General features: G+C 42.7%; 2 protein-coding genes across 5 annotated transcripts in view; one reads left to right on the top strand and one right to left on the bottom strand.

Moving 5' to 3' along the window:
* DEGS2 (delta 4-desaturase, sphingolipid 2) overlaps positions 1-3,572 on the bottom strand; it is a 33,263-nt gene extending 29,691 nt beyond the window's left edge. The window contains exons 1-3 of one of the 4 annotated variants that reach the window (XR_005701299.2): positions 1,802-1,993; positions 1,541-1,705; positions 535-659 (exon numbers count right to left, since the gene is read on the bottom strand). The gene's annotated coding sequence lies outside the window, so the exon portion shown is untranslated. Of the gene's footprint in view, positions 1-534; positions 660-1,540; positions 1,706-1,765; positions 1,994-3,444 lie in introns of those variants that run through there. The other 3 variants (XR_005701298.2, XM_040066897.2, XM_040066898.2) reach the window with 3 other exon arrangements.
* YY1 (YY1 transcription factor) lies at positions 2,591-27,160 on the top strand. Its single transcript, XM_040066895.2, has 5 exons — positions 2,591-3,559; positions 12,519-12,681; positions 22,062-22,122; positions 24,607-24,765; positions 25,874-27,160. Exons 1-5 carry the CDS (start codon positions 2,863-2,865, stop codon positions 26,054-26,056), a joined length of 1,263 nt encoding a protein of 420 aa, XP_039922829.1. The 5' UTR covers positions 2,591-2,862; the 3' UTR covers positions 26,057-27,160.
* The last annotated feature ends 628 nt before the right edge of the window (positions 27,161-27,788 follow it).

Genomic DNA, 27,788 nt, shown 5'->3' with positions numbered 1-27,788 from the left:
GTTAATGGAAAATAATGTAAGTTAAGCAGATCATCTCACTCAGGATAAAGAGAACACAATTGAAAATGAGGTGGTTGTGATACACAAAAACTTGAAAGTGCCTGTCTGAAATTATATAATTGCTTGCAGTACAAAAAAACAAAACAAAACAAAACAAAAAAAAAAACAAACAAACAAAAAAAAACAACCACAAAACCACAACACAAAAATTAAACAAGGTTGTGCAAGATTATTTAACTATTATCACTGAACTGAACCAAAAAAATTATCTCAATAAACAAGAGAGACTTGTGACTTTGTTCTTGTATTTAACACCAAAAAACCCCTTTAACCCAAAATAATCCACTCAGGCACAGTGCCACTTGCTCTGATGGCAATGTCAGCTCTGATGGGAATTCAAGAGCAGGACTGAGTGCATGCCTAATATGTAGGTGACATTAATATTTTCTCTATGCAAGCTTAGAATATAAAGTAAAGTGAGTGGAGTATTTCTCCTGTACAAAAAAAATAGTGAAGTACACCATAATGACTCACCAGTTCGTTTTTTTATTACATGTAACTTTTACGGAGGGACTAGGGAGACTTCATTCTAATTTTGAAATCTTGTTCTAAGAAGCTACAGAACCATTTTTCCCACGCTGGTACACTGGTCCTTCCAGCTATAAACAGAGGAACAGAATTTATATGTAGCATTCCAGAAATCTCTTTACAGGATCTAAAAACAGCCTTTCAGTTTGTGAGAATTTTGCCATGATAAACTACATCTTGTAGTTTGTTAAAATGGAAGTGCTGAGTATGACTGGAGAGAAGGAAATTCCAGATCTCCACAAGTAAATTTGTTGCTATTTCTAATAGGTAATAGGAAAATATTTCCTAATCTCATCATTAGGGCAAAGCTCAGAACTGGTGTCTTGAGACTTGGACTAGACTAACTTGGAGATGATTTGATGATGGGGAAGAAGAAAGCATTTATTAGCAGGAAACTTTTATCAGTTTTTATATCGTGGCAATCTGGGATATGAGCAAACAAAGCAATGGTGTACCGAGAAGTGAAGGTTAAAATGGAATGTATACTTGCAGCAGCCTTGGAAATACTTATGAGGCAAATCTGCACTTGTAGTTAAAATAAAAAGGGAAGGAAAGGTGATGTAACAGCTGGAAAAAGGAGTGAAGAAGAGATTATATTGCCCTGAGTACAGAAGGCCTGTGAGACTTGTTCTAAAACTCCCACCTTCGGTGGTACTAATTTACTTTGTATAATCCAAGACTTTTTTTTTTTTAAGATGTACATACTTGTTGAGCCACCAGCACATCAACGTCTGACTGCTGGTAACATACAGTCCTTTTGAAGCACTTCTGGCTACCAGTAGAGAACATTTTACAATTACTCAGTCCATAGCGGCTCCCCATCTCCTTACTCAAAACTCTATCGCATCTGCTTATTCCTAGGCAGCTGCTTTGCAAATTCTGCTCCTGATTTATAAGCACACAGGCCTGACCCCTAACAAAGGTAATAACCAAACGAGTGCACGACGCTCACCAGTACTTTTCCCTTGGCACCTCTGCCCACGGCGGTTCCGTGATGGGGCAAGGAAAGGGATGTCCCGCAGCAGTTGGCAGAAGGGGAAGGAAGTGGAGTGTGACTGGAGCAGCGGAGCTGCTGCATTTGCAAGGCACGAACTGTTGTGCTGCTGTTGGAAAGGTTCTGGGGAGGAACGGAGTTGAGGGACGGAGAGGTATGTTAATAATTAAGGCAAATACCTACACTTAATAGTTTAAACGAGGGGATCACTTCACGCACTGGAATTTTCTGCAGTGACTGAACTGTAACGCTTCACTTTTTCCAAACGCTGGTTCTCGGCAAGCTCGTTCATGCGCTCGGCCGCCGATGGCCCCGCCGGCCGTGCCCTCGGGCCGGGCTGCCGGCGGCACCGAGAGCCGGCGCTCCGCTAGCCCCCGCCGTGTCCGGGCGCATCTCCAGCGCAAGGCTGCGGGAAAGCGCCGCGCCAGGCGCCGTGAGGAACGCACTGCCCTCCAAAGGGAAAGAAAAGGAATACAGGGAGGAGACAGAAAAATTCCCACGTGCCAATAACAGCTCCACTGTAAAATTCAAACGCGCCGACACTGCCCACGTCCCGAGGCTCAGCCGCAGCCCGGCGCTCGCTCGCCCGCCCGCCCGTCCCGCAGCGCGGGGCCCCGGGCCGGCCGGGAACCGCCCCCGCCACGGCGGCCGCCGGCGGCGCGCGCTCCCCGCGGGGCCTGCCCGGGACGCGCCCCGCCCGTTAACGGCCGCGCGGCCACAGCGCCCCCTGGCGGCACGGGCCCGGCCACCCCCCCCCCACCGAGCGCGCACGGAGCGGCGGGGCCCGCGCGGCGCTTCCGCGCGGGAGGGGCGGGGCGGAGACGGCGCCGCGAGCCAATTGGCCGCTCCGCGTCGGGAGGCGCGCCCCGAGCTCGTAGCGCCCCGCGATAGGGCGAGGAGGGCCAAAGGGGGCGGGGCGCTGCGGCACGACGCGCCCCCGTTGGCCGCTTCTCTCGCCTGGGCGCGGCGGGCGCTGCCATTGGCCGCCTGGCGGCGGGGGGGGCCAGTCCGACGGCAGCGGCCTCCGGGGCTGGGGTCCGTCTCGGCGGCAGCGGCGGAAGTCTCGCGAGGGAGCGCGGCCGGGATTTGGCGGTGCTGCCTCCCTCCCTCCTCCCTCCCTGCCTGTCGCTGGCTGCGAGGCGCTGGTGTTTGTGTGGAAGGGGGAGGAGGAGGAGAAGGAGGGCAGGCGAAAGGAGCCCGAGCCCCACCATCCGCCGAGGGGAGCGGACCGGAGCCCCCTCGCCGCCCGCGGAGCTCTCTCTCCCCTCCCTCGCCCCGCCATGGCCTCGGGAGACACCCTGTACATCGCCACGGACGGCTCGGAGATGCCGGCCGAGATCGTGGAGCTGCACGAGATCGAGGTGGAGACCATCCCGGTGGAAACGATCGAGACCACCGTAGTGGGCGGCGAGGAGGACGAGGAGGAGGAAGAGGAGGACGAGTGCTGCGAGGAGTGCGGCCCGCACCACCCGCCCCATCACTACCACCACCACCAGCCCATGATCGCGCTGCAGCCGCTGGTGTCGGACGGGGACCCCAGCGGGGCGGGCGGCGGCGCGGCCGGCGGCGGCGGGGGGCAGCTCCACCTGCACCACCACCACCAGGAGGTGATCCTGGTGCAGACCCGCGAGGAGGTGGTGGGGGGAGACGACTCGGACGGACTGCGGGCCGACGACGGGTTCGAGGACCAGATCCTCATCCCGGTGCCGGCCCCCGCCGGGGAGGACGAGTACATAGAGCAGACCCTGGTCACTGTGGCCGCCGCCGGCAGCAAGAGCGGAGGCGGCGGCTCCTCCTCGGCCGGTGGAGGAGGCCGCGTTAAGAAGGGCGGCAGCGGCAAGAAGAGCAGCAAGAAGAGTTACCTGAGCGGGGGAGGCGGCGGCGGGGCCGAGGGCGGCGGCGGCAGGAAATGGGAGCAGAAGCAGGTGCAGATCAAGACCCTGGAAGGGGAGTTCTCGGTCACCATGTGGGCCTCGGGTAAGTGTGCGCCGGACCCCTCCCTCCCTGGGCCGCGGGCCCCGCCGGCGGCCGCGCGGTGCGGCCGGGATAGTTTTGTTTTGAAGGGAGGCCATGTTTTGATGTGTGCGATGGGCGCCGCCATGTTCATCGCCAGGGCAAGTATGGCGGCTCCCCGAAAAGATGGCGGGGTCTGCGCTGCCGCCGCCGCTCCTGCCCGGCCGCGGCGGGGGGAAGGAGGCAAACATGGCGGCGGCCGCCAAGATGGCGGCGGCGGGGGGTGCGCGGGCGGGCGGCAGCGCCGCCGGCTCCCGGGCCAGGCCGCAATGGCGTAGTTTCTGCAGCAGGGGGAGGCGGGGTGCGGGGCGAACCTCCCCGCGCTCCCCCCGTCCCCGCCCCGCCGCCGCTCCCCGCGGGGCCCGCTCCGCGCCTGCCCCTCGCCCGCCCTCCCCTCCCCCGGCCGCCGCCGCCGCCGCCCTCTGTCCTCCTTCTCCCCCGCGTCCCGTCCGCCGCCCCTCTCCGGCTCCCTGCCTGCCGTTCCGTTCCCGTCCCTCCCGCCCCGCGGCCGCGGATGAGGCGTGTGTGCCGGGCCGTGTCCGCGATACGCGGGCGGAGACCCGACCGCCCCGACCCCGCGGCTCCCCGGCCCGGGGACGGCGAACCCCGAAATACCGTGTACCGCTCGCCCGGGGTCCGCCCGGCCCCGGCCCGCTGCGATGGCCGGGCGGGCGGTGGGTGGGGCCTCCCCGTCCGGGGCCCGCCGTGCCGGCGAGGGGAAGCCGCTCTTCGCCCCCGCGGGGCTGCCCGCGCCTCCCGTCGGCTCGGAGGGGGCGGCCGCAATCTACCGGCCCTTCAGAGCCCGAGGGGCGCCGGGGGTGACAGCCGGGAGGGGCGGCTCCGGAGCTGACCTCCGTCCCTGGGAGCCGCGGGGACGAAAGGGGCAATTCCTGCCTGGTGCTCAGAAACCGTCGGGCTTTTCCTCCACTAGGTCTGAAGCTTTCAATAAGCTTTTTAAGTAGGCACAGGGAGACCTTGTCGTGGGACATTCTATGTTTCTTGAAGATTTTTTTTTTTTTTTTTTTTTTTTTTTTTTTTTTTTTTTTTTTTTTTTTTTTTTTTGGCGGGGGGTTGTGTTGCGAATGTCTTTTAAAGGCAATAAAATCTTGTAAGGTGGTTAGTATCTGGGACTTGGAGTAAAGCTGACATGCACCTGCCCTACCCACTTTATTTTTTTTTTTAATTTTAATTTTTTACAAAAATGTCTTGCCGGCAGCAATGCTCTGTAAGCAGTTCTGTCCGTAAGTTACGTAAATGTCGAAAAAAGAGGTCAAATAGTACAGTTCATGTAATATTTAAATTGGTGGGTGCTTTTTGAATAGTGAGTAGGTAGTCTGTCTTGCATATCATAATTTTTGTGCTCTTGCAATTTTTTTAGAAAGAGTCTAGTAAGATAGAGATACTCTTGAAGCTTTTGATGTAGTTGAAAATGTTTGTACTCTGTGATGTTTGCAAATGACCAGAAGTTGTTAGAAAGGGCAGTGTAGAAGGGAAGGTGTATTGCAAGACTGAGTTCTCCTGCCTGAAAGGATGGCAAACACAATGGTGTGGATTTTTACTCTCCTTTGAAATACAGGTGACTACTTTAGGAAGTTACACAGAGTATCTGACGCTATTGGCATGTGAGTTGACAGCCGTGTGAATTTGATGAAATTCTTTGCTTCTTCATGAAGAGTTTCCCAAATATTATTTAGTAGGATATTCTGTGTGCTTCTGTATCACTGTATGAAACTGAATGAATTCCCTTGCTAGTAGTTTTCTTAGACCTGACCATCCAAGAAGGATGAAAGATAATAGAAACTGATATAGTCTGCTGGCTTGTGGAAGCTGCTGGAGGTAGCTGATGCGAGTGGCTGCATGACTCATGAGCTGGCAGGGTACAGGACCTCGCTGAGATCAATTGATGATTTTCTAGCATGCATTTGCACTCAGAAATTCAGAGTGCCTGATAGGATGCTTCCTTAGGACTGTATGCTGATTATTACTTGGCCCAAGTGAAGCATGTGTATAATCAATACATTTGCCTCTCTTCCCACATACACAGCTTTTCTATCGGGGTAGCCTTATTGATTTTGCTAGTTTTCTTGTTTAGGAGCATGACCGTGCAAGCTCAGTAGGAATGATACCCACTTATAATTTACTGGATATTGAATTGCATTGCTACATTTAACTCAATTATATCCATGATGCAGAAGAATAAAGAATACCTAGTCTGATTTGACTTGCCAAAAAACGCACTTCTAAAAGCAAAATCGAATACATGGGGAAAAGGTGTGACCTCCCCTCCCTTTGTGCATGGGACACCACCTCCCAGCTTCAAAGAGCCTTGGTAATAACCTGCTCAGTTGAGAATGTTGTGAAGTTTTACCGAGAGTATTGGACAGGCTCTTACACCTCATATGCAGTTTATTTAATGTTACAGAAGGGGTCTGATGTGGATTTTGCTGGGGAAAAATGCTGGGGATTTTTTTTTCCTTTTTTTTCCCCTCAAACTTCAGAGGCTGAATTGTTGCCAGAGAAATTGAAAAAGACACAAAACTTGAGGTAGAGGGATATACCCCAAACCTCAAAAAACCCCAATCTGAAGTACCCCCCACAAAAATCTCAAACTAAATCAATGCCAAGAAAACTCAGAATCACTGGCTTGCGAAAGGGTAGTTCTAAAGTTTCTCTAAAGAAAGAAACTACTTTAGTTTGAAGAAATACAGTAGGTTTGGATCTGTATTTTGATGTAATTAAAGATTTACTTGCACACTGATTCAATTGACTGTTTTAAAAGCTAAATGAAAAGTTAATCAAAAGACAAGTGACAAATAAGGCCATACATCAAGATAAAACAATGAGCCATGTATTGCTGTGCATGGGATTTTGAATTGGGAAGGACACTTTGCTCACCACAGTGTGGGAAGACAACATGAATTAATTCTTTGTTACTGTTTGCTGGTGCTGCTATATTGGCTTGTACAGGGGTGGTACCAAATTTAACAAATAATAAATCTTTTTCCATAAATGATTATAACATGTAGCACCTCTCGAAATATATAGAAATAATCTGTGAAACATATAACAATGTGACTAAAGGGGACTACTTAATCCTTGCCTTGTTATGTGGTTACTTAGAAATTGCAGTTACTGTTGTTGGCAACAATTTAGACTTACCATAACTTCTGTTATCAACTTGGTATCTATGGTGATATCAAACTTGTGACCCATGATTAAAGGGTTTAGTTTGAAGCAGGAGTCCCTTGTTCTAGTTCAGATCAGGTTTTCAGTTCTTCAGAATATAATTACTTGTCTGTCTTCATATATCCATGAAAGTAAGAAGTGAATGAAGGTGTATTTCTGAGAGGATTGAGGAGAGTATATGGTGGATAGTTCAATCATATTCCTGTCGTGTGTTTACTTTATATCAAACGTGTATATCAGAAAATTGCATATACTTAATGGGGTTCTCAGGTGAGATACCCCAGTTTGTAGTAGAAAAAATGTTTTTATCAAGTGGAATTGATTTGTACCTTTGCTGCATTCAGCTTGAATCACTGTCTTTAGTGAATTTTTCCAGGTTGGGTGCACAATAGTGAAGGGGGAGGGGAAGGATCATGAGGAATCACTTTGTCAGATGGTGCTTGCAAAACTGATTCTTGCGTGCAGGAACATTTGGGAAGGTGGTGCTTAAATGCTGGTTGCACCAAATGCTGGAAATTTCAAGCAATTGGGGCTTAAGTTCAAAGGCGAAAAAACGGATTAGTGAAACTGTATCTCCTTTTAGGTAATGACTCTGTCAGGCTTTCAAACCTGGAATAGTTGTTTGTTTAAACTATTATTGTTAGCATAGTCTGCAAGCTAAGGGCTGAAGTAGCACAATGAAACATTGCCCGCAGATATTAAACTGCCCAAGTGTCCCATCCCTAGATGGGAAAGACAAAGATATAGAAGTTACATGGTTTGTGGTTTGGAAATTATTTTCAATAATACAGGAAGCCTGTGCTGTGGACCCATGTTTGGAAGCTTGGGGAGTTCATGTTGGGTTTCTAGAAGGTTCTTCTCTTAAACTTTCAGTGTCTCAGAAATAGAAAGCTTTTCATTTTACTTCATCAGATTGCAGGGGTGAGAAAAATAACCATCTGCTGTCTGACCAGTTGTCTTCTGTAGTATAAATGATAGATGAGTCACTTAGTTCAGTTGTGGGCCTGTATCAAGGATGGCCAAAATGCTTTGCAATGACAGATAGGTAACGAGTTTCTTATAAAGTTTGGTATAGTGCAGGCAGAAAGTGATTATCTGGTTTAAAATACTAAGATGACAATCTATTTCTGACTCTGATTAAGACAATGATACATGCTTCTGTTCTAAGTATTGAATCTGCCCTGACATTTTTTCCGATGATAACGTAGACTGCATTCAGTTTAAATGTATTTGAAGTTTTGAAAGTGAAATACATGAATGTGGTTCATCATCTAAAATAACTCAATTAATTTGCTTCTTAGCCCACCTTTAGACTACAATCCTATAACTTGCTGTTGGATCCTTCCCTGGGGCACTTGAGTCACTCCTGTGCTGACCATTCAGAAGGTCACAGTGCTTCGGCACAGTCTCGTAAATGCTGAAGTCAGATGATGACTATTGATACATGCACTGGTTTTGTCAGTTCACGTCTCAGTGGTGTGAAATAAGAGATGGGTGACACAGGGAAAGAAGAACCTCTTCTCCATCTGTGTGCAAGGCACGTCAGAGGGAAAGTAACCTAGCAGCCGCTTAGGTTAAAAAATGACATACTGTGCAAAATGGAATTTTAACATTCAGAAGTGTCTGCTAAATATCTGTATTATTTAACAAGCTAATTACAGTTCTTTGCTTCCAAACATGACCAACGAACTAATTTGCCTGAGGAGATTGCAATGTGGTAGCAATAACCAAGCTGTTACCACAGTGCCTTGGTAGTGCACAGCTGCTGAATACATCCTTTATCCTGTAATTGCTTTTCAGCTGTTCCTAAAAGCAAATGTGTTTAACTGTGTGATCATATTTTAAGCTTAGACGTTGTTCATCCTTTTAGTGGTTAAGCAGAATGTCTTTTAATTTGGTGCCTTGAGGAGGAAGCTGTAGGATCAGGTGTCATTGCTTTGCTACCAGGTGTATCTCCTGAGTTCCTTTTGCAGCCTGTTTTCCTCAGATGAAAACTGATTGAACAACAATGTGTTCTCCCTGCTCAGTAATAGAGGAGGAGTATGGCTCGGAGATTTGGCGATTTAGAAGTGGAGTATAATAATATCGAGAATAAATGAGGAAAAAATAATGACAGTGTCCAGGGTTGAGAGTTAAGAGGGTCATTTTAGTAAGCTGGGGAGTTCCCGAGTTGTTAGCTGTTACTCAAGAAATGCCCAAAACAATGGGATTTCCAAGGTGGGTTTTTCAGTGTAGCAGAGCTGTAAAAGATGGGGAAGTGTGGTAGTAGGAGCAAAATGCGGTCAATAAATCTGCTTCTTGGGAAGCAGATTCTACCGTGTTTTGTTTACAATTTGGTGCATGGAGCTACTAGTTTTATCCCAGTAACCTTGCTTCTTCCTACTTCATTCCATACTTGTGCTTGGTTTTTTTAAGACTTCAGGTTGTTTAACCAGTAGTCAAAAGACACAGCCGGCTAAGCACTGAATTTTCACTGATTGTAGTAGAAGAACGTTTGAGCGCTTGCTTTGAAGGGCCTAAGTAGGTCCAGTTCAATATGTGTGTTGTCCCTGTTTAGGGGCAGTGGTTGCAGCTGGAAGGACATGAAGATGTGTTAGGGTATGTCCTAAAAAGGTGCATGGAACAACCCAGTTTAGACTAAGTATCTACCTTAAGGTAAGTTGGCATAGAAGGACGTAAGGGGAGGCCAATAAAATCGTGTTCCAAATTCACTACAGAAAGCTGCATTAAGAATAGTGCCTCAGCTGAATGCCTTTTATTTGAGGTGGTTTTAAGGGGCAAAACGGAGTAGATCAGATAGTATATATAGTAGTTAATTTCCTTTTCCTGACTGGCTCTGTGGTTCTGTCTGTATTTAACTTGCATGGGTGGCATCCAGAGGTGTCACAGTAATTTCAGGGTTGTGTCTGTGTTTTGCTTTACTTCGGATGCAGTATGTTTGATTCTCTGATGCTTCATGAGAGGGAAGGGGGAAGGTAATTTGCCTGTAGTGGGCCTTCATTTTGCTTGAAGGCAAAAAAACAACAGTTAATTTTCTCAGTTTGCAGCAAAAATGATCCGTTCAGCCTGAGTGAAAGTTTGCTTGCACTTTACCCTCCAGACTTTGAGCTGCCTAGTCCAGGTTGGTAGGCTATCACAAATAAACTAAAATTGTGCACAGAGGACGTTGGTAAAGTTTTTCCATTTTCAGACTTCCTCCTGCAGGAGGTTTCTTTGGCATGTTTTTGGTTTGTTTTCCCAATGACCTGATAATGCCACAGGATGGTCCCGATCTTAAAGAGCTACTGAAGTCTGCTGCTACTTTTACAGAAATATTAGCCTAACCTAACACTTCAAGGTAACTGTTTTGTATTTTATTGATTTGCTTTAAATTTGTTTTTAGAAGTGGAGGAACTGTAGAGATGCAGTTTTTTAATAGGAAAATGTGGTGGGTTTTTATTTTCATATAACTGTTAATATACTAACAATCATTTCTTTTATGTTCTACTCTACCCAAGCAATATGTTTATAGTTTTTTGTGTTTTGCTCCAGTAGTCTGTGGAATTAAATAGCTGTGGAATTGACTTCTGTAGGCAGGCTTTTGGGAAGTAAAGCCACTGAAGACTGGCTTTCAGTTTGGTCCTCAAATAGCAAGAAAGCACTGTTGAGCAGCAAACCTTTACACTAGGGAAGGAAAAAAAGATCTTTAAGAACGTATACAGAACCTCCCAGTTGACTCCTGCATCTGGTGTGAGACAGGAAATTAAAACTTGTCTGTGTTACGAATGTCATCAAACAGGGAAACTGCACGTTCTGGGTAGCCGTTGAGATGGCCACATGGCGGGCAGCTGATCTCATTCTAGTCTACAGCATAGAGGTGGTGTCACTTTTAGCTTTGCAGAAATTCTGTGCCATTCTGAGCTCTGTGTCTTTTCTCCCCTACATAATCTTTTTTGCAAGCTTCTGTTAGAAAGAACAAATAGTTGCCAAACTAGAGGCTTATTGACTTGAATTTATAACTCCTTCAACTGCTGTAAAACTTAATGTGTAATCCTGACTTGGGTAAATTTAATTGCTTTTTGAAAACACTGGTAGGGACTGAAAGGTAGTGTGGTGCTGAGTGGTCAACTAAAAAGGTCAATAGTCAGTTTTGTAGTTTATTTTGAGTTTAATGCTGCAGATAGTATTTTCTTATTTACACTTCTGTCTTTGCAGCACTGGAGTCTGTTTTCCTCTTTCACCATGGAATATACATGAACTGCTATTTGATCTGGTAGATCAGATTAAACCTCAAACTAGCAGTAACATTTCTAGAAATAGCTCAGTGGCAAACATTAAAAGCAGGCATTACAAATTGAGTAGAAATTTGTCTGGTATATTTCTTTTATTTGCTTGTCTTGTTCTCCCTTTCCTAGCCTAAGTTACTGAGTAATGACTAATTGTTATTTCCTGTGTTTCTGTTTAGGGAAAAAATCCCAAAACATTTTGCCTTTTGTTTTGCGCCTTATGTTTTCCTATCTTTTTTTTTTTTTTTTCTTTTAAATTGGTGAAATAATATTTCTGTCCTACCAGCTTGTGTTTCCACTGTTTAAACAATATCTGTAAAATAAAACTTCCTGTTATTTTTGTATAGCCTCTTGTGTATAAATTTCCAGACCCTGCTCCCCATACACATAGTAGAAGTACTGTCAAGTTCTATTACATTGAGCTGAGTAGTTACAGCCATATCTGCATCTGTTGTCCCCGGTGTATTTGGGGCTGAAAAACAGGGTAGGTGCTGTGTGTTCCTTTCTGCTGCCGTGCACACTGCAGCGAGGAACATAGATGGATGTTTCTGTTCTCTCTCATTTTTGCATCTCTCAGTTTCTGTTATAAAATAGCAAGAGGGGATAGAATGCACGGTACAATGTTTTCTAAGGTATGAATGTGAGTAGACGGCAATAGCAGGTCTTCCACCTGATTTCACTGCAGTCCTTGAGCACAAATTCATAGGAGGAGCTCTAGAGCAGAGAAAACAGTATCCTAACTGACTTGCAGATCAAAGCTTTGAATAATCCCAGTCTGCTGTTTGCATAGTGGAGTGGGAAAGAGCTTAGGCTGGCCTTTGCCACAGAAGGAAGCCCCCTTGGGAGAGAGACACAGGATTGAGTTACTTGCTTTCTTTGAGATCCGTCTGCAAGTGTTAGAAAAAGTTAACTTTGTAGGCAGGTGCTGAAGCCCATCAGCAGTTATTTTTAAATTTGTTGTCTCTATGACACTTCTGTTGGAGGTCAGGGAAGTCTGAAGACTCTGAAGTATAGATCAGTAGTCCTGACACTTTAGGGTAAGTGTCTGCTGCTTTTCTGATAGGCTTGCAAAGTTACGGACTGCTGCTGAGTATCAGCATGGATATAGTGAAGATAAGTCCTGAAGAGGTTAAGGGAATTAAATATTTAGGCATTGTTTCAGGAAAAGTACATTATCTTTCAAGTGCAGCCAATATTCATAGAATTGTTCTAATTTCTGTATTTGTTTGTGTTTAAAGTAGATATGCAATTTCTGCTTTTTTTTCCCTGACTCACTGTATTCTTTGTGTGTTCTTCAGGCTCTAACTATATGGGTGTCTTTTTGCTCTTCACAATTAGTCTGGAAATCTGGAAGTGCAGTGCATTCTTTTAAATGTGCAGCAATAGTGAATTTGTATTGAGATGCAGACTAATAAGTTGTATGCTGTTTTGAGCTTTAATATGTACTGAATTCAGTATTTTGTGTATTTCAGATGATAAAAAGGATATTGACCATGAAACGGTGGTGGAAGAGCAGATCATTGGAGAGAATTCTCCTCCAGATTACTCAGAGTACATGACAGGGAAGAAACTTCCTCCTGGTGGAATACCTGGCATTGACCTCTCAGACCCCAAGCAACTGGCTGAATTTGCTAGGTAAGTAAGAAGAAAGGAACTTCAAAATCATGTTATTTTCACTGGTTTAATTATGAAACAGTTAGATGAAATTGTATATTTAGTATGGCTTATTATTCCATTTAATTACCTTCTAAAACAAGGGGCTTAACAAAGCATCAGCTACTCTGTTCTAAACTAAAATAACAGGATATTATCTTACATTCAGCAGTGAATTCTTCAGTGTGTTCCAGTCTTTAGTTCCATTAGGTAAGACAGGACCTAAATACATTGATAGACTGCATTGCGTCGCTCAGGTAGCCCTGCCTTGGGATTAGACTAGATGGTTTCTAGAGGTCCCTTCCAAGCCCAACAACTCTGTGATTTTACATGACAGAATATTTCTTTCATATGAGTAGCCTTAAATTCCTGGGAACCAAAGGATCCAGTAAGTGAAATGCTGCGTTCAGGTTGTTCAGTACAAAATACCAAGGCTGAGGGATTGGCAGCACCCCTTCCTGTTCTTTTTCACACGCTTCTTAAACTCAAGATTTTAAATCGGCTGTCCTGCGCTTTCAAGTGCCGCTGGTAATCGGGGTTTCACAGTTGGTAACCTCTGCTGCTTGGATTTTCTCTGGTGAGTCAGAATTGGCGCTCGTTTCCATATCAATAGGCTGACCTGAGTGCCAGGGTGACTTTTGCTTTCGGATGGTGGTGCGGTGACTTGCAGCGGGGCGGGGGCAGTGAAAGTGTCCGCGGGCCCGGCCCCGCTGCCGGGTGCTCGGGGCGGCCCGTGGCCACCAGAGGGCAGCGGCGAGGCCGGCGGAGGAGCGGCTGCGGTGCCGCGCTGGGGCCGGCTCTGCTGCGCTGGCCCGCTCCCCTGCTGCTCCGCCCTGCTGGGACGGGTCAGTGCCGTGTCTCCAGGGCTCTGAGCGCGGCTGCTGCCTCTCCCTGCCTGCTACTGCCAGATTTTCCCAAGCTGAAAGCAAAACGCGTGTAAAGCCGCGTTCATTTTCACTTTTTTTTTTAGCAGCTGGCTGTTCTTCAGAGCTCAGGTGCACAGTTCTGACACTCAGAGCAGGTGGACAGTCAGATGGTAACCTTACTACCTAGTAGAGACAGAGTAGTACCTTTTTCCAGGTGGTTGCTAGGTGACAGGGACTGTTGATACAAGTTCTGGTCTGGCTTCTTGGTTAGCTGGATCTTGGTGTTCAGGTTGTGCATTTACTCCTGTTTGACCTTTTAAATCTTGTTGCTTTTTACAAGTTTTGTCCTGTATTGTGTTCGTGCAGGAGGAATAACAGCACAGCCTCATCCCACAATTACTTTCACTAAAGCTGTTGAACTGTGAATTTTGAAGGCTCCTAGTAAAACAGTTCTGCAGGACTTGCTTCCTGCTTCAGGCTGTCTGATCTGGAAATGTCTAAAATCACATCACAAACAGCTGAAAATGGGGTTCTGTCTGAAGTGATGGGTGGTTGTAGCTATTGATACTCTTCTTTTGTGTTTTACTATAATTTATCGAAGTTATTGTAATTTTCTCTGGGACCTACAATTTTTTGTGAAAGCAAATGTTTAAGTGATGCTATTGAGTGTACACAGTGATTCAGTTCTAAACTGTTACTTATATATTTCTACTCACTGTGTGTTTGGAATGGTGTTTTCCATTACTTTTAAATATGCTAAAACCTCTGGTTCTATTAGACACTGAAGTCCTGAATAGCTGTCTTTTGTTAGGAAGCAGAAATTGTTTCTTGCAGGGTATTCTCCATGCAAATACTGAATATTTTTTTCTTCAGATGGAGTTGAATACTTGAAATGGTTGTCAGGATTTGGGCTTATTGAAATGACCAGGCTACTTCTGTCAGATGTGTCTGCATATTTCTGAACATTGTAAAATGTTTTAGTTAGGTTTCTATTGAGAAAATAGTGGCTGCTGGCAGTATTTTAAAATTATTAATTTTATATATTTGTAGTTGAATGTTCTAGGAAGTTCCAGAGCTGGAATTTGTAGCAGGTAGTAGAAGGATTCAATTTTATGTGTACAGCCTCTTTTCTCACAGCAGATGAAATGTAATTTGTTTCAGTCAGAAGATAAATGCATGGTGGTAGAGGAAGTACCTTGCATGGATATCACCTTTAGTAATATTCCCAAGTTGCTCTAAACCTGGGAAAAACTGTTCTCATAGCTTAATTGTAGATACGTGAGAATTTAATGTGTTTTCTAAGGAAGGTTATTTGATTTCTTGGTCAGAATTGATGACTGTCAAACTTTTACTCTTGCCTTACAGTTGTATGTTATGTCTTAAATTATTGTGTTTGATTATTTTTCTGAGATAGAAGAGTATGAGCATGTCAGAATTTGAATATTTGTTTTTTAAGGTCTTGTCCTCTTGCAGTGAAGTGTGTTGAAGGGACTTCTTAGGTATTAAGATGGATTCAAGTACTGATATCTGCAGGCTACTGTTCAGTTGTCTTGTGGACTTTGCTGTGTGCAGTAACCCTAGGAAATTTACATGGCAAGCTGGAAGAAAAAACTCGGCTTACGTGGCTGGAATTGGCTTTGGAGGTTCAAGTAGTTTTTCATTCTAAAAGAATGTGTTTGTTTAGTATAAAGTTCTCTGAAATTGTCAAACATTGTTCATTGCTTTACAGTTCAGAAGTTCACAATTCTCAGTAGCTGCATTCTGAAACCCTTTAGCAGCACATGAAGTTGAAAATTGTTTCTAAACTTAAGTAGCTTCACATGCTGTAAGGTTTTGAATTACAAATTTGTATTTAGATTACTTGAAAAAAGAATTGTGACAGTCCAGATATAAGGAAGTATGAATTTCCTTATATGTAAGGTTAGTAAAATTATATGCTATTGTATTGTGTGTATTGTGTGTAGCTGAGAGAAAGTTCTGCAGGGTTGTTTTTTTGGTTTTCCTTAAAGTAGGAAGGAATCTCACCATACATTTGTAGAAATGACCTCCTCTGAATGCAGTTTATTTTGATTAAGGATAAATTGATTTGAAATACTTGGGTTGATTAGTAGGAACAAAGTTCTGAGGTTAAGCTTAAACAGACAAAGCTTGAATTCTAGTGGTAGTAGATTTTGAGCAAGGTTCTGGTATTCTGATCATGATCTAGTTAGTGAAAAGTAATGCAGGGACAAACCTGATGTTTGAAACTGTTTGTAGCTCTGCAGCCCTTTAAAAAAAATAATTCAGGACTGTAGTAATTGTGCAGTGGCCACCAGCGCTCGGAGCTCGGTGGCTCTCGCAGAGTGAGTGGTTGTGGTGTCTCTTGCAATACAGTTGTCTTTCACTGCCTGGTTTAGAGGATATGTCATTGAGTCATGTAGCAGGAATCTGAATCCTTTAACTGGAACTCTGACAGTTTTTCCTGGAAAAGCTTTTATGCATTCTATGATTCCATTGAAAACATTGTGAATAGATAGGCTGTGTCAGAACATCAGCATGTTCAGTAATGCACAGACAAATGACCATAAGTTACACCTGGCTGGCAGTTTATCACTTTTTACAGATTACTTTATTCTGTTTTAGGAGTCTTGAATTTTCTCTAGCATGCTTTAAAAATGCAATAAAAAAGAAAAAGCTGGAATTCTCTCGGGCAATCATATCAGAATGTGAAATGTTAATTGTGAATTATCTGCTCAGAAGGACAAAACCTAATAAATTACCATGTTTTCGCTTGATGCCTTTGACTGGGAAACTGGAAATCCCTTCAAGTGGAGTAAAATGCTTCATCCAAATCTGAATTGATGACAGCTCAGTAGTTAGCTGTGAAGAAATCATAGGCTGCTTGGTAGTGAAAACTTAGCGAGGTAGCAGGGATATTTCTAGAATGTGCATGTGGCAAATTCCCTCAAAGCAAGGCACTAAAAAGGATATCCCTGACTGCCCCCTTCCTCCCTCTTGTCCTCTAAATACAAGACTGAACTGGCTGAACACAGAACAGAACACAGGCGTCGGTAAAAACAAAGAAATAAGAGGGAATATCCTGTAGCTGGGAAATTGGCACAGTAATGGGTCCTGGTGGTATAAACTTTATTCTTTGTGGTTTTATTTTCTGCTGATCTTGGTATCTTTTCTGAAGGAGAGCCATTGTGAGGACTGGCCTTCCTTTCTATCCACTTTCCAAACCTATAGAAAACAAAGGAGGGGAAACTGCATTAGAGTTTGAAATTGGACACCCTTCTTAGAAGTGACAAAGCCTTCTGGTCATCCAGATTTATGACTTAGGCCTCTTTATAAGGTGTATATGCTTTTGTATTGGTTTTGTTCTTGTTACAGGGAAGCTTAAAGGGCAGTAAAGTGACAATTGCTTTACCCAGTATTCTTCTAGGAGAGGGGAGATCTCCTGCTCTGTGCCACACTGCACTGTCTCTGTTTACATATATCATATTCCTCATAACTGGAACAAACAGTAATAATTTTTGCCAGAATCGTGGAGTGAAAAAACTTCTTATGGCAGTTTCCTTCCTAACTGTGACTGAAGCAGGTAAGTAAGACACTGGCTGTTCTTTGGTTGTATGTAGATAGATTCCTAGGACACCTTGTGCCACTCCCCTTTCATCTTGTTTATCCAAAAGCCAGTCTAGCCAGTTCCAGGAGTTGTTCAGCATGAATAAACTCTTGCAGTAGCACAGGGCTGTGATGTTCAGGTTGGTTCTGCTCAGCAGGGCAGTGCAAGGGGAATGGCAGAATGAGGGGAGCACACCAGCAGTGCCAGTAACACTGTTGAGAGAGAATAATTTACTCCACCTCTGTTCCTGAGGAGGTGGAGGGAGGGTGGCCACCAGCACGGGTGCATGTTGTCAGGTCATTGCTGATCATCAGAGACCTCTAGGATGTGTTAAAGGAGTTACCTAAGAGAGTAAAGCTGTTAAGGTTTGCTTTATGTACAGAGTGACCACAAAGGAGCTGAGAACACAGAACTCTTCAGCAGTGGCAAAAAAAGGGAGATTATGGAGCAAGGGAGAAATTCTATATTGTTATTTGAATTATATTTCCTTTCTTCCTAGCTTTAACATAGTTTCTATGGCCGACTTTTAAAATTGCATCAATTGGCAAGTCTATAGGTTATGGAGTTCGACAGGGATTTAGGGTGGGGATCCATTGTTTATGGTTCTCTGAGGGTGAAGTACTCTCATTTCAGTTGTGTAGACAAAAGGAGGTAGGTAGATGTAACTTTCAGATACCACACAGTGACAGTATTGCTTTCTTTATTTGAAGAAACTGAGTGGTTTAATACCTGTGATTTCCCTCAGTCTTCCTTATGCATGGATAAGGGAGCGTGCTTGTATGCAGCTCACTCTGTAAAGCTATTGGGTTGCACACATTCCTGCTTCCACTGCTGTCACCCATTCCCTCCCTCCACTCCCCCAGTGCAAGTTAAGACATAGCCTTTAATTGCAGTGTCCCAGTGACATGATCCAAAAGGTACCCTTCCTGATTTTCACAGTTAATTGATTTGCAGTTGCCTCTACTAGGTGTATCTGCATGTAAACTCACTGCAGAAATGAAAATTTTTGTCTTGCCATGTAAATTGACTTTCTGCAAAGGCAACTGTTTCTGAAGTTCCATCCCAGTATTAATGTGTGTGTCTGTAGTTGTGTTAAATAGTGATATTTGTTAGAATTCTGTTTTTGATTAATGTTTCAGGCTAAGAAAACTTGGATGGATCTGGTAGAGATGCTCTACTGGGTGGGAGCCAAAAGTCTAACCACCACCAGCAAGAGCTACCTGCACAAGTGTTATTAAGATCAACAGCAGATTCTAGTCTGGTCTCCTTTTGCAGAAAGTTAGTTTTAAAGTAAGACCAAAATCTTCTCCTTTTTTTTTTTGATGCATTGAATATGTAAGTCTTTAAATTCTTCTTTGAGGGATTGTCTATATGGCTTCTGCAGCTTAGTGAGCAAGATGACATTTTTTGATGCTGATCCTGTTGCTGTGCCTGTGGTCATGCCCTCGTGCCTTTAATCCAGGTGTACAAAGGGCCCAGCAGCTTCCTCCTGCCTGTGACACTGACATACAACCTGGACACCATTTGCCACCTCATCTTTTGCATTGTCTGCTGCTGTTTGGTTGATAAGCCTGGTTATCTATGGAACCCTGTGCATAAGCACGGTCTTGTTCTGCATTTTAGGCTTAACTTGCTGTGCTGCCATGAAGAATGAGAAGATGTAAAGTTGCTCATTTTTTAACTGAGCTTTTTTGTCATTTGTGTCCAACTGTTCAAGTGTACTACCGGGCTGATATTGCTTAATTTAGAAACAGAGCCTGAACATTAAGAAGTCCTGGATGGACATTCATATTCTATGCCTGCTCAGACAGTGAACTGAAAACTGTAAAGTGTATTTTGATGCTGCAGTCTGTCCCATGTCTGACCATTCAGCTCACCTGCAATTGGTTCCTCAGGCTCCCTTACTGCACTGGGCCAGGGCATTTTCATTCTCTGCCTCAACAGCCTGTTAGAGATGACACTGTTGCAGCATTTCTTTCTTAAAGAGTGACTTAATACCAGAGGTAAGATACAAGAGTCAGGAAGAGGATTTAACACAAAGCATGAAAATGCAGGCACTGCCCACTTAAGTTATTTGTCACATCTCTTGTTGGCACTTCTCTTGGTCTAATCACTCCCTTTACAGGTGGCCAATTAAGACTTCGGAACAAGAGTGGTTTTACTCATTCTGATCATGTCAGGGACACAGATCTCAGACCTAAGAAATCTTTTGGGGGCTGGGGGGATGACTGAGCCAACATTTAACAGGTTGATTGAATTAGAAGGAGGTGTTTTTGGTACCAGCATTGTCTCCTAAGGATGCTTGTTCTCCAGTTGAATTAAATCATGACACTCTCTTCTCTCCTGTCCCATCTTGTCAAATCGTTCTTCTGTGACCATTTTAACAATTAGAGATGCTAATTTCTGACCCTTTTCCTGTTTTTTTTGTTTTTTTTTTAATCACAGAGATATAATAAGGAGAATCCCATGCTAAAGTTAATTAAAAGCTTTCTGTAGGGGTTCTGTAAAGACAGCTTTTTGTGTGTGTGTGTTTTCCTACAGTCTCAGTACCTGTAGTACTATTGAGTCTGGAGCCTGACTGCACAGTGCAGTCAGTCAGTTAATCCCAAACACTTGTTTGGAGTCAGGTATTTTAATACTTTGCTCAAAGAGACTATGTAAACTAAACCAGCACAACCATTCTGTATTCCAATTGGATTATATAAATTAAGTCGAATCAATAAGGTCAACTTTGTTGGTCTGTAGTCTTGAAAAACATAGCTACGGTGAAAATTAAGATAATGAGGACATTGCTGTACAGGAATAGATGTAGTTTGCAGTGCTTAGAATGTTTCTGCCCTTAAGTTGATGATCTCTTAGTTGTGCTGCTGGTTGTGTGGTGCACAGGTAAGTACTTGTGCACCACACAGCTTACTTACTTACAAATACTTGCTTACTCAAATACCTTACACCCATTCTCAAGTCACTGTTAATATCTGTAAATGTATTTGTAGCCATGCAGGAGACTGCAGTGTTCTTCAGGTTAGCTCTGTACCTACTAAGTGTAGTCTGGAGATGCTGAAGCAAGCAAGAGTTTCCCAAAAGCCCACTCAGAGAAAAGAACAAAAGCAACCTCTAAATCCTTGGGGTTTAGTGTTGTCTGTGAAGTGCCTGTCAAGTGCTTTAGCCTGTAGACCATCACTTGAACTGTGCTACATCTGTAGCACCGGGAGGACTCAAGAGTGAGCGACCAGTGATAGCTGACAGGGCCATAGGAGACTTGTCCATCACATATCACTCCAGTGGCAGTTTTAAGATGATTTTCCTGGGACTTCAGGACTTCTGAGGGAGTTTTTTCACTGCTCTTGCCTTAATTCACCCTCTTCTCTCAGCAGTCCATGTGAAGGAAGCGGGTGAAAGCAGATTTTAGCCATAGGAGTGTGACAGTACCAAAGAAGTCTGGACTCTGCTTGCAAAAAACAAATGCTTTTGTGGTCAAAATGGAGGCATTTTAATTTATTTTCCCTACAGCTTGTGGGAAGTTTTAAGAGGTGCTGTTTAGCCATTCTCATATAAATTAATAAAAAGGGATGTAAAAAGGTAAATATACACATTGCCTGGAAATCTCTTCCCCCAGCCTTGTTCTTTTATATCAGTTTCCAGAAACAGAACTCATGCAGATTAAAACTGTCATGGATAGCAAGAGACACTTTTCCTTCTTAAGATAAAGAAGAGTGATTCTGATAATTCCAATTATTTTCTTAATTTCAAGCTACTCATTCTATTTGAGACTAGGGTACGCCACCAAATGAGTGGATAAACTTACAGATATGATACATAGCTACTTTGTCACACAGAACTGTTGTGTGCTGTATTGCCTGGAAAAGCATTTCAGTAACCCACATGAATAGACTAGCTCTGCTTCCACAGCAAGGTTTGGGAATGTGCAAAATCTCACTGCTTACCTGAGGGAATCTCAGCTTATGGGGGTCCATTTATTTGCACCCACCTGCTGCCATAGTTAGATGGAGATAAATCTTTTCTTTTTAATTTTTGAAAACGGCACCACGGGTTTGAGAAATAAAGACAGCTGTGTGCAGTGCACTTCCCCAGAATCACATCTGGCTCTTCTGACTTTGTGACAGGTGGTTGTTACAACACTGTTCTAAGACTGTTTTGTACAGAAAGTCTTACTGCATATAAAATAGATCTAACACATACAAGCAATAGTTTGCTGGGCTCCTTATGTAGCAGTGGAGATCAGTGGCACCCATAAAATAGTGGTGGAGATTCCTGTCAGTGACCAGGAGTAAATTGGTGATTCCTTGTCAGTTGCCAAGAGTGGAATCTTGTGTGCATAAAAGCTTAAAGTAAGAATTTCTGTGGTTGGAATGGATGTCTGCGTTGTCTGTGTGGATTCCACAACTTGCCTGATTCTGCTTTCCCTGCTTCTATAGCATTTTCTTGAGAACTCTTGTGTGATGAAAATACTGCAAAAGGATTGAACCTATACTCCTTCATATCCTGCTGCATGGATGGAGAGGAAGTGAAGCTAAATAGGTCACGTGGGTACTGGCACAAGGAAAATGGAGTTCTCAAACAATACCTCCTAATTACAGTTAGCATATGTCTGTTAAAAAAAGATCTCAATTTCCACATATTCAGAGGATTAAGAAGATAATATTAAATGTTTTATTCTGTATTTGAGAGATCCTTCTGGAAAAACAGAGCATTCCAAATGCTAAATTATTCTGTTAATATTTTTATGAAGGTTTTAAAAATGTTAAAGTGAGTACCACTGACACATGTAATACTGAGGGATAAAATGTGCTCATTATGTAGGCACTTAGGGGAGAAGAGCTGTCTACTGATGTGTTTCTACTAATATTTTGTTGTATTTTTCTATCTTTAAGAATGAAACCAAGAAAAATTAAAGAAGATGATGCTCCACGAACGATAGCTTGTCCTCACAAAGTAAGTGAAGTGCTCAGTGTCTAAGTAGATGGTAATTTGTAGATCAGAATTTTGTATTGATGTTTTCTCTTGAGAATGAATAACTAAAATATCTTACTGTTAATAGAATACACTCAACTAAATGTATTTTAGTTGTCATTCTCTAGAGGCTTCCTTTAAAACCTTTCACTGAGTAATATATTATTCCCATTCCTTGTCTTAAGGTTAGTGCATCCCTAATCTTCTGGTAACCATGATGCACAGTCCCTAACATGCTGGTTTTACTGTTGTGATTTCCCGACACCCAAGAATACATACTTGAAAGAATGTTCTGAAAGCTGTTCAAAGTACGTTCCTAAGATCTATATATCCTCTGCTTGGAAACTATGACAGATTTGGAGTCTAGATCAGGAATCAGCAATTTATGGTGCAGATGCCAAAGTCAGCTTTATTGGAAGACTCTGAATTACATTCCACAGAGCTGGAAAGTGCATCCTCATGAAAGAGAGAGGCAGGCATCTTGGAGATATGATTCTGATCCACTGGTAGCAAGGAAGCTTCTGTCTTGAATAAATGTTGCCAGTCACCTAGATTGGTAGCCTGTGGCTTTACTGCATTATCCAGCTTTTGTAGTGCTTCTTTTAGCTGACTTAGTCTGTAACAAAAAAAGACAAACACAATCTTGCTGACTTCTGGTCTAGATAAGTGTGAGCCTAAGCAAATCATCAGGGCTGTTAGCTATTAGAGTTATCTATTAGAGAGCATGAATAGAACGCTCCTTGCTGACAGCCATGGTGGAAGGAATTTTCTGAATTCCTCTTTGTGCTTATATTGATTTCCAATTCTCCACATTCTAAAAGTGTCATGTTTTTTTGTGGTACAGTATGCAAAGATACAGGAACAGTTTTTACTATACTGAGGAATGTTACCTCCATCTCTTTGGTTTATTTTTTTCATAGCCTCAACTTCATCTAAAGGGGGGGGGGGGGGGGGGAAGAAAGAATGTTCTATCCTTCCATTTTCTATCTTGTAGTGTTTGTAGGCTTTATGCATCTACAAATTCAGTTTAAAAAAAGAAAAATATTGTAGCTGTACCTGCTGCTCTCAGAGGCAAGAAGGGACTTTGAAATAAATGCAAAAAAAAATAAGCTGGTCTGTTTACTTTGGCACTGCTTTGCCCCACCCAGTTTTGTGATGTGCCACAAATGGTGGCACAATACTTCAAAAGTAGCCAAAGAGGTTCTAGTGCCTGAAGAGAGAACTCCTGAAAGTTCCTGAAAGACATTTTGCCTTTTTTCAAGAAACAAAACTTATTTAAATGTATTTGTTTAGGGGGAAAAACAAACAAACAACCTGCAGAATTTAAGATTAGCAATATAATGGTCCTTTAGATACTGTTGTTGAATTTTATGCTTCGTAACACAGTGATGTTGGCAGACTAGTTTTATATAAGTTTAAACAGCATCACTTGTACTACAAATAGCATTTGTGATTATAAATAGGATTTTATGAGGGATTTTGAACATTGAGGTAGACATTTATAGAACATATGATAGATATCCACTGATTGTCACTAAGAAGTGGAAAAAAAAAGTAAAAAGATAGGTAAATAGAGCCCCAGGTCACTGCTGGCTTAAGCATACTCTGGAATCAAAAGTGATATTCCTCTGTCAATGCAGGGTTGACCCTCAGGTTAAGACTTTTGATGGTGTGCCTGAGTTGATGTATCTTCTGCTTTTGCATTGAGTTGGGACTAACTCAGGCTGTAGTCCCATCTTATTTCGCTGCCCAGTGTCACTTTGTAGGTTTAAACTGCAGCAGCAGTGGCACTCTCTGTCTCAAGGTGGTAGTGATCAGTCTGCTGCTGCCAATTTGGACAAGGTCATTCCTGTAAGTTGCTGTGTGCTGGAAACCCTCTTGCTCCATTTATTGTCAGAAGTGAGGGGGACAGAATGTTGGGAGATGGTGCACATACCAGTTGTGCATGCTAGAGAATAGTCTGTGGTATCTTAGAGACTACATAATACATTGTAGTACTGTAGTTCTGGGAATGTAGCACTTCAAAGAGTATACCATAGGTATCCATGAACTCTCCTTCTGTCTTTTGTTTTTTTGGTTGGATTTTTGTTTTGTGTTTGTTTTTTCCTCTGAAACCTGTTAAGTGCTTTTGTTTGGTTTATTCATTTGCTTCTGTCAGAGCTGCATCTTCTCCATGAGACTGTCCTATAACTCATTTGACTGCACATGGCTCATAATATTGAGTGAGGGTTTGGGATTTTTTAGTTTGGGACTGGGTTTAGGGGTTTTCTTTGTCAGCTTTTCAAATTACTAGTTTTCTTGTATTGCTTTTTTAAAAACAAATGTAAGGGATGTTCTTTTCAGGGCCAACCTCTTAAGAAAGTATTCAGGATATAAAAGCATTTTAAATTCTTGTACTGTATCAGATAAAACCTTCTTTATGAGAACTAGCTTATCTACTAATTGAGTTTCACTGTTCTTTTTAAGGGCTGCACAAAGATGTTCAGGGACAACTCTGCCATGAGGAAGCATCTGCACACTCACGGCCCTCGAGTACACGTGTGTGCAGAATGTGGCAAGGCCTTTGTGGAGAGCTCGAAACTAAAGCGGCATCAGCTAGTTCACACCGGAGAGAAACCCTTTCAGGTACTGGTAACCTGCAGGCACGAGTGCCACCACTTCATCTGGGAACCCTGGAGAGTGTAGCTGTAACCTGGCTTCCATGGGACTTGGGCATAACTAGGGCTTTTCTGAAATCAGACGAGGCACCTGAAAAACTGGGAGTCCCCTTAATCAGTTAATTACTTACATGGACTTCTCTTAGAAATTGTCAAATTGGATGTAAGTGGGAGGTAACAAAATAATGATGTACAGTCACCCTCTTGAAAAATGGAGCCTGCAGTTACTGGAGAAGTAAGAAAATGTCTCTTTCTCCTCAGCATCTTTTCAGCTTAGCGCTTGTGTACAACTGAGACTTGGGGCTGTTTGCTCAGTTACCTCAGGGTAACTACTAATTTTCAGTAGGGGTTATTAGTCAGTTTTCAATAAAATGATGGAGCACTGAATCTCTTTCCATTTATATGGAGTCACGTGGGCTTCTGCCACCAGAGGTCCCCTGCCCTCTTCATATGATACTCCCTATAAATCTTTAAAGTTATTCTTAGTCTTGAGCATATAGGTGTTGCCCAGAATGTACTTATCCTATGTGCAGGGGTTTTTTTGTGAAAATTTTCTAAAAGCAATCATTTTGGAAACATGATTTGCAGTCCTCAGTCGTTCTTTTGGATGCATACTCTAAATATTCTGTGTAGTAAATACAAGCATTTAATGCTAAAAATGCTGTCCTTTTTATATTGAGCCCATCTTAAAAGTAAAGCAGGTAAAATGAGAAAACCTTTGCAAATCATCACTCAAAAGGGAACATTCTGATGTTTAATCCTGTTTCTGTTTTGTCATACAGTGTAGGTACTGTTTCACATGCAGAGAAGCTGTTTTTAGTGGAAGTGCTTGCATGCGAGTTGGAGGTCATTTATTTCCCCCTTTGAAAATATATATGCTGTTGTATATATACTATACACTGAAGTATTGCAGTTTTTAGTGCAGCTCACAGGGGATCCCCACAGCTTCACCCATGACAATCTTCAGCCTCTGGCTTCATGTTTGTGCCGTCTAGTGACTTAAAGAAGACTCTTTTTCCTGATCAGTGATGGAGATGAGTTCCACTAGCTAACAGAGTTTCTTTTCCTTCCAACAGTGTACGTTTGAAGGATGTGGAAAACGTTTTTCACTGGACTTCAATTTACGCACACACGTGCGAATTCACACTGGCGACAGGCCCTACGTTTGCCCGTTTGACGGCTGCAATAAGAAGTTTGCGCAATCAACCAACCTGAAATCTCACATCTTAACACATGCTAAGGCCAAAAACAACCAGTGAAGGTTGAGGAGAACATTCTTGAACTCAAAGCATCTTACAGGAAAATCAATTGGAAAGAAATACGCTTCCCCATTTGTATATTGTTTCTAGGAAAGAATTTTAAAAAAAGAACCCTACAAACCTAAAGGACGTGTTTTGATAAGTAGTAAATAAAAAGCAAAAAAAAAAAAAAAAAAAAAACACGCAGAAAACTTTAAGGTGACATTGCTAAGATGTTCCACCTTGGTCTGTAACCCCGTTTCAAGAACACGGTGTTTTGTAAAGTGTGGCCCCAACCGGACGGGTCAGCTCATGAACTTGCATCAGAAAAGACAATTCTTTATACAACAGTGCTAAAATTGGACTTCTTTTCACGTTCTTATAAATATGAAGCTCACCTGTTGCTTACAATTTTTTTTAATTTTGTATTTTCCAAGTGTGCATATTGTACACTTTTTGGGGATATGCGTAGTAATGCTATGTGTGATTTTCTGGAGGTTGATAACTTGCTTGCGGTAGATTTTCTTTAAAAGAATGGGCAGTTACATGCATACTTCAAAAGTATTTTCCTGTAAAGAAAAAAAAAAAGTTATATAGGTTTTGTTTGCTATCTTAATTTTGGTTGTATTCTTTGATGTTAACACATTTTGTATAATTGTATCGTATAGCTGTAATGAAATCATGTAGTATCAAATATTAGATGTGATTTAATAGTGTTAATCAATTTAAACCCATTTTAGTCACTTTTTTTGGAGAAATACTGCCAGATGCCGATGTTCAGTGTAATTTCTTTGCCTGTTCAGTTACGGAAAGTGGTGCTCAGTTGTAGAATGTATTGTACAGGCACTGACCGTTTATTAACACCTGATAATATGTATATCCCCCATGTAATAGAAAGGACAACAATAAAACAGTGGTCCTAAAGAAAGAATCTGGCAGAAAATTATCTGTAAGCGCAGTCAATTTTCTTTTGTTGTCCAGAGCAGTTCTAGTTCCTCTTGACCTCCCAGAAATTGGAAGCTAAATAAACTCAAGTTTCCTTTATGTTGCATTCAGTTACAGTGATTTGTGATGCAGTTAAGTGAATGCCACATCAGGTGGTATTTCTAAACAGAATTGCTGACTGTGATTCTGGTTTTGAGTGACCTGGAATTCCATTAACTGGAACGCTGGATTTGGAGACTTGGCAGTGTAGTGGGGAGTGTTCTGTGTGCCTGGACAGCAACTAGGTAAAACAGTACAGGAAATAACTAAATGGAAAGCTTTGTTTAGTCATGGTAAGGAATGTTGGCTGTTTAAAATGCAGTAACAATAGAAAGTGGAGGAATGGTGTAGGGTTTGGGTGATCATACCAGGAAAAAAAAAAACCTGTTTCTTCTTTTGGCTAACTTGTTTGAGTGTAATGATAAAAATTCTTGGAACCTTATTGGACACCTTATGTTTCAAAACAAGAACTTGAAGTTCTAAGAGAACTAGATGGAATTGAGTTTTGATGGTCTGACTAAGAGTGGTTACTTCTCATTTGTTCAAGTGTTCAAAGAAAACTTAGCAGATACTATAGTAAAATGTGACATTAATAAACAGAAGAAAATGCAGAGAAATGCATTAAGTTATTTTTAGAGGCATGTAACATATTTTAATGCAGTAAAAAGTGTTGTTAATCTTTTTCTGAATTCTGTTCTTAAAAGGTTCATCAAAGTTTTCATTGCTAATACTGTAAAACTTAATTTTGAGTCCAGTGTTGGTGGTAGTG

The sequence above is a fragment of the Hirundo rustica genome, chromosome 6 (assembly GCF_015227805.2).
Source record: "Hirundo rustica isolate bHirRus1 chromosome 6, bHirRus1.pri.v3, whole genome shotgun sequence".
In the NCBI taxonomy this organism is placed as follows: domain Eukaryota; kingdom Metazoa; phylum Chordata; class Aves; order Passeriformes; family Hirundinidae; genus Hirundo; species Hirundo rustica.
This window is presented reverse-complemented; position numbering and strand designations above follow the sequence as displayed.

Coding starts and splice junctions, on each gene's coding strand:
- YY1 (XM_040066895.2), top strand. CDS start 2,863: ATGGCCTCGGGAGACACCCTGTACATCGCCACGGACGGCTCGGAGATG. Junction 3,560..12,518: donor GGTCACCATGTGGGCCTCGG/GTAAGTGTGCGC, acceptor TGTGTATTTCAG/ATGATAAAAAGGATATTGAC. Junction 24,766..25,873: donor CCGGAGAGAAACCCTTTCAG/GTACTGGTAACC, acceptor TCCTTCCAACAG/TGTACGTTTGAAGGATGTGG.